The sequence below is a fragment of the Harpia harpyja genome, chromosome 2 (assembly GCF_026419915.1).
Source record: "Harpia harpyja isolate bHarHar1 chromosome 2, bHarHar1 primary haplotype, whole genome shotgun sequence".
Taxonomy (NCBI): domain Eukaryota; kingdom Metazoa; phylum Chordata; class Aves; order Accipitriformes; family Accipitridae; genus Harpia; species Harpia harpyja.
In genome coordinates this window covers 78,328,758-78,341,258 of record NC_068941.1, presented here as the reverse complement: position 1 = coordinate 78,341,258, position 12,501 = coordinate 78,328,758, and the positions used below count along the sequence as shown (strand labels likewise).

General features: G+C 38.5%; 1 protein-coding gene across 11 annotated transcripts in view; it reads left to right on the top strand.

Annotated features, from left to right (window-relative positions):
- Positions 1-12,501, top strand: part of ABLIM2 (actin binding LIM protein family member 2) — a 145,042-nt gene that overhangs the window by 34,759 nt on the left and 97,782 nt on the right. For all 11 annotated transcript variants that reach the window (XM_052780573.1, XM_052780569.1, XM_052780572.1 and 8 more), the window contains exon 2: positions 4,920-5,063. In XM_052780573.1, coding sequence (XP_052636533.1) covers positions 4,920-5,063 — 144 coding nt within the window. The remainder of the gene's footprint in view (positions 1-4,919; positions 5,064-12,501) is intronic.

Genomic DNA, 12,501 nt, shown 5'->3' with positions numbered 1-12,501 from the left:
TGTATATTCTTAAGCATGACAGTTCTTAACTTTTCAGTACTTGATTTCTAAGCTCAGCTATGGGTTCTATGCTGAGTTAAAACAAAATGCACCAAATGGGAAAAAGCATTAAGACTGTGTCAAATCCTGCAGTTTCTGGACATATGTTTCTTCATCATGTCTGTAATGTACCATGAAGATTCCTCTCATTTGGCTGTCATAGAGCCTGATAGCAAAGGGGTTTGTCATCCTCTGCGTGGATCGGTCCTAGACAGGATCTTTTGCAGGGTTTGATTTCCCTCAGCGGTTTGCTCACGGCAGAGAGAAGGTGACATTTTCCATCCCAGACTCCAGAGTGGAGCATGACCAGGGACTTGGCAAATCTTCTTCCTTCTGCCACTGCCATCAGCTTGTCTTGTGCTGCTTCCAAAACACTCCTGTCTCAGCCAGATCTTGTCCTCATCTCTGGCACTTCATCCTGGTCCCCACTGTTGTTAAATCCTACTTAGTCTAGCAATGCCGAAAGAGCTATGCTTATTCAAAGAAGGGGGGGGGGCTTGACCACATATTGTGCATTTTCATGGATCCAGTGTACCTGTCCCAAAGTCCATCTCTGTCAGGCTTCAGCCTTTACTCCAAGTACATCCAAAACCAAGGTGCTATGCTTTCTTTTTAACATTGAAAAACAATATATTGTATCCTGTCCTTTTTTTCACCTTTATAAAAAGCTTAAACAGTTTGTCTGAAATCTTCCCTGAAGAAATGAGCTGAAGAACACCAAATGTGAATAATGTCTATGTAGACAGTTGAAGTTTGGCAAAGTTATAAGCACACTGAAAACGTCACTTTAACAGTTGCCATAAGGTGTGTAATGCAGCTTTAATAACGAGTGATACCACTGTCCCATCTTCCCCGTGGTACTTGCAGCAAGTGTGTGTCTCGAGCAAGCAGTATAGAAGCAAATCCGAGGAATGTATCTTATTTGACAATTTTTTAACAAACCACTGCTAATTCAATAAGCCCAACTTTATCCAGAGCTGCAGAATTAGGTACTGCATAGCCTGTCGGAGGGAGGCTGAGTCTCGACATCAGAAATATGTGAGCACTGGACATCTGGCAAGATTATTGGCAGTGATGTCCCCAGCAGACAGGTCTTGCACACCAAAGAAGTGCTGTGGAAAGTGCTTGCTTGTTCATTTCTTGCCAGTTTTTGTCCTTGTTGAAAAGTAAGTGTAGTCAGATCTTTTTAGGGTTTAAGGACTGGTGGAGATACCTCTGCTAGAGCAGAATGCAGTGTGGGAGAAAGGGAAATTTGGAGAGTCAGGCATTCATTTGTATTTCCATTTAGAAAAAGTCATTTAAAGTTAAGAAGGAAATTTCTAGTTTCATTAAATTCTATGAATCAGGGTATAATGTAAGCATTTAATTTTTAATGAGCTCTTTAGTTAGTTATGATCTGATGAGTAGTCTCAGATCATTACATTCCATCAGTAATTCACTGTTTCACTCATTAAATATGTTGATTGTATCTTCTGCTGCTTCAAAGAGTGATTTCGATACATAAAGGCATAAAAGTAGAATGCTGAAAATTACCGTGTAAACATATTTCCTTAAATATGATTTGAAACATAAGTTAAAATGTTAAGTTCACTAATACAGTTAGTTTCTCAAAATTGTCAGCAGTTGCAATTTCAACATGAAGCACAATAAATTTTAAAATATAGAAATTTAAACTAATATATCATTAATTATGTCATTTTGTTGCGCTAGATGAAAGAATAAGTATTTAAAACTGTCTTCAGAAGCACAGTTTTATAATGAGCCGAAAGGCGCTGTATTCCCACTGGGGTTTTGTGTGAAATACTGAGTAGCTTAGTTCTGAACTGAGAGAAAAGCAAAATAATTATTCATCTGTCTACCACGCATATTTTAAATATGATTTGTGTTACTTCAAGATTAATGGAAGAATTCCAACAGAAATGCTACATCTTCTCCTTTTAAATTTATTTTTAATGTTTTTTTTGCATGCTAAACCTTGATCCAGAGACCTGAAGAGAAGCAAATGTGTGAAGTCATGCTGCCCTGTAGCTCTGGACACTGAACACCACATGCATCGTGGAAAGCAAAACTTTCTGTTTTCTGCCACTTTGCAACTATTTTCAGTTTGCAACAATTTTCACAATTCAAAAAACAAATCTACAACAATTTTTGATTTTCTGCTGCTTTGCAATAAGCACAGCATTGAACTCCCAGGTGCAAGAAAACAAACAGAAAAATGAAGTTTTCTCTGGAAATGTTCCAGAGAAATGTGAATATTTTCACTTCAGGGAAAGAGAGTATGTTTGGCGTGGAGGGCTGCCCTTGGGGCTCTCCGGCGGTGCATCCGGGTCCCTCCAGCACATGCTCTGTGCTGCGGCTGGGACTCCTCGGCCAGGTTACTGCCCTGCCCATGGGACACACCACGGCACGAGATCGCAGCTCTCTGCGTGCCTCCGCACCGACCAGGTGCTGGTGCCTCTGGAAAGGTGCTGTTCAGAAAGCCTTAGCTATGGGAAGAGTCAAGTGTGAAAAAAAGCCAAATGTTTAATAGTTGCAATCAGAATTTTATATTTCAAATGTAACTTTTTAGGCCAAAACGTTCTGTGTGTGGTGAGCTCTGTTTAAGTCAAGTCTTCCATGAATTAAATGCTACAAATTTGATGCTTGTTAGTAATTCTGGAGGGTGCAAACCTTCTTTATCTGTAGTTATAAACTTTTAACTCTAACAAGTAACTCAGAAAAATACTCTGTTTTGGTTTCTTACAGGGTTGATTATTCTTCAGGGTGGGTAGTTTGTTTTGGGCAGGTTACAGTAAAGAGAAATTCTCATGTCAAAAGTTAAGTATTGCAAAGTTCAGAGTTTCCTCCCTTTTCATTTGAGGAGTAAGTCAGACCCTCTTATTAACTTGAACCATGTGCGCTATTTCCTGTGTGTAAATTTGGGCATCTGCCTTTCTGTAATCTTCTAATTGCCTGTCGTGCTGTGTTGTTTTTACTGGAGATGTACTTAATTATAACCAGGGCTTCAGTAATAGCTCCAAAGTTCACATTGCCTTGAGCAGGACTTTTATGACAATCCCAGAATGCAGCAGACAAGGCAGAATGCTAATGGGTGGTGAATAATGCTACGGGCAGCTCAATCCCATGTATCTCCTTGGGAAAAAAAACCCTTTACTTACAGGAGTAGAAGGTGCCGGTTTGGGCAAAACTTGCAGGAACTCCCCTGGAAGACTGGGTGGGAGGCTCAGCATCTCACTGAAATACTGACTCCTTAAAGTCAGTGGATGTGGAAAGGCCTTTTACGTATCACCACAAGGTGCCAGCGGAATGAGGTGAGAATAGAGGAGGAAGAGCAGCAGGGCCAGATATTAGAGAACAAGAGCTGAATGACTCTCACTTACTGATGTTGGTATCGTCTGTTATCATATACGTTCATAGTGACAGTACCATCGCTACCTCTCTATATTGTCCCTACCTATGGTGAAGGTATAGACATTACTGTTGTTCTGTTGTTGTTGGTTTTTTAATTAAAATAAATTTTGTGGGGTTTTTTCCCCTCTTTTTTTTTTTTTTTTCTTTCAGAAGCCTTTTTTCTGAAGTAGCAACTCTGATATTACAATAGGAATAGAAACTAAAGATCTTGGCCAGTCTGAGTTTAACCCAGCCTCTTACAAATTTATTAATCGTTTTGCAGCAGTCTCATACAAAAAGTTACTTCCTGATTTTTTTTTGTTGTTTTTTTTTAATATTGATGAAAGAAAAGTAGTGGCACACAGCAGTGTCATTATCCCTCAACTAAACCCTGAAGGGAAACACATCTGATTCCCATTCATATGTAGTGTATTGGCCTGAGAGGTTGCTCCATCCTGACTGGTTGGTTGGTAAGTTTATTTTGAAGCTAAAATTTAAAAAAATTCCATCACTTGGAAATAAGTAATCCAACCTTAGAATAAGCATGCCACATTACAGAAGAAGAATGTCATTAAATATGTAATTTACTTAAAACACTTAATATATTTTCCTGTTATTAGTTCTTCTTCACAAAGGAAAAAAGCCAAGTCTACTGAGTTATAGTACAGCCCCTTTATAATTAACTGCCTTGGTATTTGCTCTCTAGACTCCTGAGTACACTGTGATAAAAAAATTGATGCAAGTACTGCAGCAGAATTGCAAGAATAAGGTCATATCTCACCTGTTCTACATAACACATTGGGATGCCAATTTATATTGTTATTATCAACAGCCCAATAAATGCAATTTCTAATTTACATCACAAGATGGCAGCAAATTTTTAATTCACTTAATTGTTTACTAACCTAGATAAGCCTAATCTCTTGAAATCATGGTTTTCTTACAGAATGACGGCAATCTTTGTTTAATGATCAGATGTACGTGGTATTTACAGAGATGTCAATGCTTCAGAAGTATGAACTCAAAACATCTACAGAAGTGTATTTCTATCTTAAAATCAGCTAAAAAGGCATTTACCCTGAATTTAAAGATCAGCAGCTCACAGTGTAACAGTTAAATCCAATTAAAGGTATTTTGGATAAAAACAACAGCTTTTATCTGTAGTCTTTGACTTCTTGAAGAGAAAATGCGAAAAAGCATTTTTTGAATTTCAGGCGGAGGTTCTCAAGACTTGACCATCTGTATTCTTTCCTCTATAAGCAATTCTGATTTATGTTTGAAATGTTACCTAGTTTTGAAAGTTATGAAATGGGAAGCTTGGCTCAGCTGCTTTAGCAGATCTCTTCTCCTTTGCTGGCCAATACTAGAAGTTAAAACTTTTATCTGCTTGACTGGTTTTGTCCCAGCTGTTAATTGTCATTATTTGTAGGTCTTATAGAAGATGCATCTGATGGCCTTTAAAATGCTCTACGTTTTGTTTTCCCTTGCAGTTTCACAACCGCAGGCTGTACATAGCCAACTGGAGAAGCCATCAACTACTGCAATTCTCTGCAATAACTGTGGAAACCCATGCAAAGGAGAAGTTTTGAGAGTTCAGAACAAATACTTCCATATTAAGTGCTTTGTTTGTAAAGGTAAGTGTTTGTGACAGCTCTTCCTATGAGTAGGGCCATTAGCACTGGGTGTGTGACTTCACAGTCCTGGAAACTTCACAAACATATTTTACAATCCAATCCATGCCTGAAAGGATTTGCTGTAAACTCAGTGACTGCTTACTGTAAGGTTATAAACATCCTAAATCCTAAAAGTGGAGTATGTTTGGAGTGGATATAAACCCATGGAATTTACTATAGAGTTGGGACCTGCAGAAGAACAGTTTGGGAGGGCTGGTAGTGAAACACGGTGCAGGGTTAGGAGAGAATTAGCATTTACAAAGAAACTCGGAGGTTGTCCCTCTCCCAGCTTTCTAATGCATGCCATGGGGTAGGCTATCGCCATGTCTGTTCAGACTCTCTTGTGTTGGAGTGTGATGTTTGAATCCCAGTGTGACCCTCTGTGCTTTTCCATTTTTGGGGGGGGAACTACTTGGTTTGCTCCAGGTTGGTGCCTGGCTGTGATCTAATATTGGCACATTGTGAATGGCAGAAGGATGGTCAAAGAAACAGGGAATTAACTGATACAACACCCCTTCTGTAGACACTTGGTTGTTTGAAAGATTATCTGGAAGTTGAAAAGATCTCATTTGTTTTGAATTTACAAATGAGGAAATGTTAACTGAAGTTTACTGGACAACCTGTTTACTTCATTAAGCAGTACTTCAAATGACATTTATTAATCCTTGTAGGACAGCCTAGAAACGTGAGCATGGCTCTGGTCCCAGCTGGGTTAGAGTGACTATTTCCATTTCTGTTTAGAGGAAACTATCAGAAAGAAAACTGTCATCATCTGTCAGCTACACTGATATTTTTATACATCCCATGGGATTAAGTATATAGTATTCAATAACTCAATAATTGTGTTCTTTGCAAAATTGCAGAAAAATAAGCATAATGCGCTACCCTAAATAGCAAAAATATTTTGCTCACCTATTCAGAACCAGAGTGGTATTCAGAACAGAACACAGCCCCAACATACATCTGTCAAACTCTTTTAAAGCCACCTGTTCTTATGGCAAATTTTATTATCAAATTAGTTTTTCAGACCTAACTCAGGAAGAGAACAGCTAATTTGTTATTCAGGAGTCTTGTCTCCTACATGAAGTCTCAGTAACATACTGGTATGTGCTCCATTTAATTATCTTGTTGAAATCCAAGCCCCCTTTATACAGATCTGCTCTGAGAAAACATTGACAAGTCCTACGGAAGGAACAAGACACAATTATACATCCATGTTTTCATTTCGTAGGACATCTCCTTTTAGAGGTTGCCAGCTCACCCGCAAATGCAGCAAGCGGATTCTGAAACTATTCACTGATGCCAAATTTAGGCAGTGTGGAGGCTTTTTTCCCCACCCCCATGCAGAAGAAGACGATGAATATACTGTAGAAGCTGCATTGCCCCTACCTGTCTGTAAGAGATAAGAAGGAGTTTGTTCGCTTCAGGCAGATCTTGGATAAAATGAGGAAAAAATCACTATGTTAAAAAGGAAGAAGCAGGGTAGCATCTGTCAGCCACCCATCAGACTCTCAGCTGGCACAGGAGATAGTGTCAGAGATACATGGTTAAACTGCTTCTTGGTGTCAGGGCTCTTGGAATACTTATATTCCTCCTTACTAATCATTTTGCTAAGTGCTAAGTTTGCACACATGGCTGGTGTTTTTTTCCCCTCATTATTTAAATGCCTTAATTCTTTTTATCACTTTCATGGGTTTCCATCAATTTGCTGGCATCCTTCTGGTATCTGTTTTTGTTTTGTTTCCGAGTTTTATTTGTTACTTGCGAAGCATAAGTTGCTTTCTAGTGTGGATTTACCATGTTGTTACGTGAGAAGAGCTTAGGAACAGAACAGAGCACTGAACATACATTTCACTGGCTAACATAAAGGGGAAAAAGAAATCAGGTTAGGCAAATGTGATTTGGGTTTTTAATCATGTGCTCAAATCAAAGGATGAAAAACTATAGTTAATGTGTTAGGATTTAGCAAAAAAATGGTACTCGGTTCTCCTGGTCAGTTGACCACTTACCTCCTTTCAGCCTTGGAGGAGAGGTTTGTGCCATGGCCCCTTTTCTGAACCCCTTTTCTTGTCATGCTTCTGGACTGTTGTGCATGGGCAGGGTGATGATCCTGGGAATATATTTCCTTTACAGTTGACTCCTCCCTGCGGTGCATTTATTTTGATGGTACTCAGCGATGCAATTTGCCCCCTCTCACCTCATCCGCCAAAGATAGCACCTTGAAGGAGGCTGTGTGTCCAGCATCCAGTGAGCTGCAGGACAGTCCCAGGACAGATAATCCCACGTGTGGGCTAGCTGCATTGCCCCACTAAGCTGCCTGCAGGCTTAAGTTGACTGCTTCTGTATTAAATCATCTCATAGCCTTCATCAGAAAACCTTAGATATTTGTAAAACTGCAGAAGATTTTGTTCTTTCTCACAGTATTTACAGATGTACGATGATGGAGACCACAAACTGACAAAGAGTCCGTGAAGAATGACAAATGCCCATGTCTTGAGAGGGTGTCTAGAGGTATTTGAGGTCTGTTTGAATGTCTTGATCAGTGACAGATGATACTACACTGGAAGAAGTCACACTTACCTTTTTGAATATGTGTGAAATGTGAAAACATTTCTTTGATAGTGTTGGATAAATTATGAGGTTTTGGGGGGTGGCAGAGGCATTTAATTGTTTCATTTTTTTAGGGTAGAAAGGTAGTTTTGCATACTGCCATCCTGCAATCTGATTACTCCTATGGGGACTGTGAGTTTCAGAATGCTAACAGCAAGTATGGAGGTGCCTTTTGTATTTAAATTAAATTATATAATGAAGGAAGGTTAGTATAATGTCACTCCTTCCCATCCAGTTCTTCTTAGATTCTCCAGACAATGATTCTAAACAATTCAAAGAAAAGTTTTAAAAATTGAACAATTCTTCTTATTATTCAAGATTGAGATACACATCCAGATTAAAAATTTTAGTAGCAATACTGTGAACATCTGGTAGTTTTGCTCAGTATCAAAGTTTAATAGGACTTATGGAGGTAAATAGGCCTTATAAGTAAGGTTTATACTCATATCTATTTGTATATATTATTTCTTGTTAAGATGCACATCTAATCTTCTAGTAAAAGGCTGTAGGGAACATGCCATCTAACCTCAGTTCAAATTTTTACTCAATATTTACTTTAAAATATCTACCATTTTAATTGGGTTTAATAAAAATGCAGTTACAAAAGAAGCAGCTGCCTTTGAAATAATAAGGCAAACATTTTATTCGTTAGACTTCAAGGGCTTTGGTTCCCATGTTTGCAAATTCTTACTGTCTCTTACCGCTGTAATGAAAGCACCAAGGAAAATGACAAAAGGTGATAAAATATTGATGACTCAGACTATCAAGGTAAAACAAATTGTGTTGTCTCGTTCATTCTGACGGTGTCTGTCAGGTCAGGACTGCTTCTCAAACAGGCAAATACTCACTTGGAGCTCGATTACAACAACGTAATTTAGTGAGCCAGTGAAGACACACTAATGTAGAATTGTAGATAGGAGAGATGTAGATGCTGCGATCATGTTATCCTGGGCAGCCTCTTTGATCTTTCACAAAGATAGAAATTACCTTGGTTTAGGAGTGTTTGTCAAGTATTTCTTTTTCTGTGATGTGATAGCATCCTGGCATTTCCAAAGCAGCAGTAACCTATGTCAAATACAGTATCTAGGAAATATTGGAAGTGTGAATCAAAGCCCCATGTTTCTAGGGGGTCTGAATAATCTAATTACTATAGCTTTATATAAAAGCAGAAAGTACACTTTGCAATATTTTATGTAGTCACTCTAACAGACTAAATAATGTACAATCCATAGTGCATTTGCAAATCTCTTTGCATGCAGAAATCCTGCAGCCTCCACCCTAGTTAAATTGGAAAATCCATGCAATCCTGCAAAAAGCCATTCTTTGTACAAGATTGCTTGTATGTGAGAAGAATCATAACTCGCGTCTTTGTCCTTTACTGGTTTGGTCTTGATGAAATGAAGCAGGCTTGCAGTCCGGGCCACAGATGTAAAAACATGACCATTGTGCTATATCAGTTTCGCTATGTATATGTCTGTCTTGTTTTATCCCTAATCAAAATTCCCTGGATTGCTGTCTTGCTATGGATGCAGCACATGCTGTCTTCCATGCTGGCACGGCTAGCAGTTTCAAGTATACTTTTTTTTCCCATGAATTTTCATCTATTTGTTTAATTAACCTGTTAGAACATATCACATCTTCAGCTTAGAGTTGGGAATGTGGTTCTGTGGGTCAGCGTTTCTGATTCTTGTGGCATTACAGTTTCCTGGGAATTGTGAAAAAGCCCTGGGCTGGATATACCACTTCTATACCATTTTTTCAGTGGAACGTACAGCACAACCCAGAGTTACATCGTTTATTGTGAAGCAATATTAATGGGAATGGCTAAGATGGAATATTCAGTGAAAAGGTTAAAAACATCGAGTAACTTGGTAATAGGAGTGATTTGTTTGTTAGATCGAATGCATCTGCTAGGATATAAATATGTTAAAAGCTACACTGAGTAATCAGAGGGACTTGCGTTTGAACATAGCTACAGGGTTTCATATTTCAGAATGGGAGTCATTTATGGGAAGCTCACTAGTTAGATTTCTGTGTCCCAACTTTTGGCCAAGCAGTACTGGCTGATGGCATGTGTGGTATCTTAGGCACTGGGGATGAGCGTAGGGGTCTCTTGTTCATCAAGCACTCTCAGCAGCGTGCCCATCGCTTCCCAAGTACTTTAGGAGTTTGCAGTCCCGGATCATATTAACTCAGTATAATAGGAAAAACTATGCTTCCGACGCAACGCTTACAGAGTCTAGCTTGGACAGTATGGTAGCTTTGCGGCTGACTTACCAAGGTCACGTTAGCTTAATATTTTATTTCACTAAAATAATGATGATAATAATAATAATCACATTTGCCTGTGCAAAAGTAATTTAATGCAGTGGCCAATGGTTCTGTGTTATGGTTTTGAGATTTTTAAACTTAAACTTTAAAAATAACTAATCACTAACTTTCTAAAAGCAACTCAATAATTAAAGCATGAAAAAAAATTTTGGTCAGTTAGTGAACTCTCACAATCACAAAGTAATTGTTAATTTTTCTTCTGTTTTAATCACATTCTTGTTGCAACCTTTCTTTGTGTTCATAAAGAACTTTCTGCAGCCCCTCATGTCTTGGTCATATACCAATCACATCAGCATTTTAGTGAAAGCTTTATTTCATGGCATATATTTCATCCAGAGTCTGATGAATTTTTTTAAGAGTATCTTTCATTAATTCACATAATATTAGTGAAGTGTGGTGAAAGGGACAGGGGAGGAATCACGGTTATGAGTACTGGTAAAGGAATATCTTCCTAACATTTCAATAAAGGTTAGCTAACTATCCACCATGGGAAGCCAAGCTTCTGTTACTTCTGGTTTCCAACTTGATTTATTTCATTTAAAGACACAAAGTTTCTGGGGTTTAGATTTTTAGATCATGGTAAAGCTATACATGCTTACTCTTGTCTTTATATCCAGGATGTTACATAATACCCCTACTTTATTTTCTTACTAATTATATTTTTCTTTACTCTTTTCATTGCCTTGCTTTTCTCCCTATTTACATTCTTCTAGTCCAAAGATGAGAAGTTGCACTGGAAAGTTAAGTGCTCATTAAAAAGATGGATAGGATTTTAAAAGAAGTAATTACTGAAATTTCTTCGGGACGATCCAAACTGCAGATACAGCCATGTGCAGAAGACGTTTGCATTGCAGAGGGCTGGTTCCTAACTGGGAAGAGAGAGGCACCTAGGAGAGGTGCTTAACTGTGCTGGAAAGCTGAGGTAGATTTAGACAAAGACACCAAACACATGGAGAGTAGTAAAACTCATCCTGGTTGAAATCAAAGTAGAACCGGGGCAAAACTGAATGCATTTAAAAATTATGCCTGATGTTCATTAAATAAAGTTTTGGGTGGTAACATAAGCTTTGCAAGCAGTAAAGATACTATTCACATAAAGAAGTTTTGAGCATATATAATGTCAGCCCACATTAGATAATGTCACGCCTGTGAAGAGCCTGTAATTCTTTTGAATTACTCAAGTTCTCTTCTTAGGGTAAAATTTGTCCCCATGCAAAAAATGTCAGTGCAAGGATGCCTTTATGCAGGGGGACTTTCTATCTGTATCATGCTCTTTCACATGGGGATACAGCAGGGATACAGCCAGCACGCTGAAGTAGTTAGTGGTGTTCCAATGCACTAAGGTGATGTGAAGCCTGCATGGAGAGCCAGAGAGAGTTGTGGCATAAAATTCATCACTGCCACAGTGGTGTTACTCCACCTCCCGCTTTCTGCGACTAATTAACACGAGACCATCTGCCATATCTGTGCATAGTCAGAGCAAGCACTTAATTTGCAAACCTGTAACTGGCACCCAAAGCATCATTATGAAAAATCAGAAAATATTTAATGTTGTTGCTTTACATATTTAAAAAAAAAAACAACAAAGCTCAAACTGTTTTAATTAGTGTGGCAAATGACAGCAGTATTTTATCATAAACACTTAAGATGCTATTAGGTTGAAAATGGATTAAAGTGCATTATTTCTTAAATCTCTTCAGCATGCTTGTAAATTTTAAATAACCATATTGATTCCTTAAAATAATAAATCAATATAAACCAGACAACTTTTCCAGTTTTCCTGGGGGTTGTTTTGGTAGCTTGGAACAGCCACGTACACAGTGCTGTGAGGATCTCTCTCACCCTTAACGCTATAGGAGACCTTTTAAAGGGCAGTAACATTGTCTTTAAGCTACTGGGAAATTCTACTTTCCAGAAGGGAAATGGAAAATGGAAATGCACTTTCTAATGCGAAAATTACTAGATGTGTAGTTCCCATAAATTATTGGAGTCAAGTTACATAGTGCACAGGAAACTCCCCAAACTCTCCTTCAATTTAATTAGTACACCTGAGTCATTAATGTTTTGTCATCTCATAAGAACATTCTGAATCTCTAAGGGTTTTCCTGCACTGAAGTATGTACTCCACAAATTAATTTGTGGGTATCATGGCCAGTCTAGCCTGAGAGCTTGTGTAGATGTGCTATACGCTGTATCCTTTATAGCTTTGTCAATGCTACACATGCATGGTGAAGTGTTATAAGATGGGTAAGATATAGCCCACAGTTCTCTGTATCTTACCCACTCCAGAAAGCTAGTCTGGTTTTCCTCTGGCAGAACTGTCTACCTTCCTGCAGTTCCTGGTTGTGAGATGGGGAAGGGGCCAACAGCTCTGCCCCAGACTTTCCTGGTGCTGCATACTTCTATTTTTGTTTACCCCGGACTGTAACAAAATGAGGTGAGATTCCAGTCCTTGAAA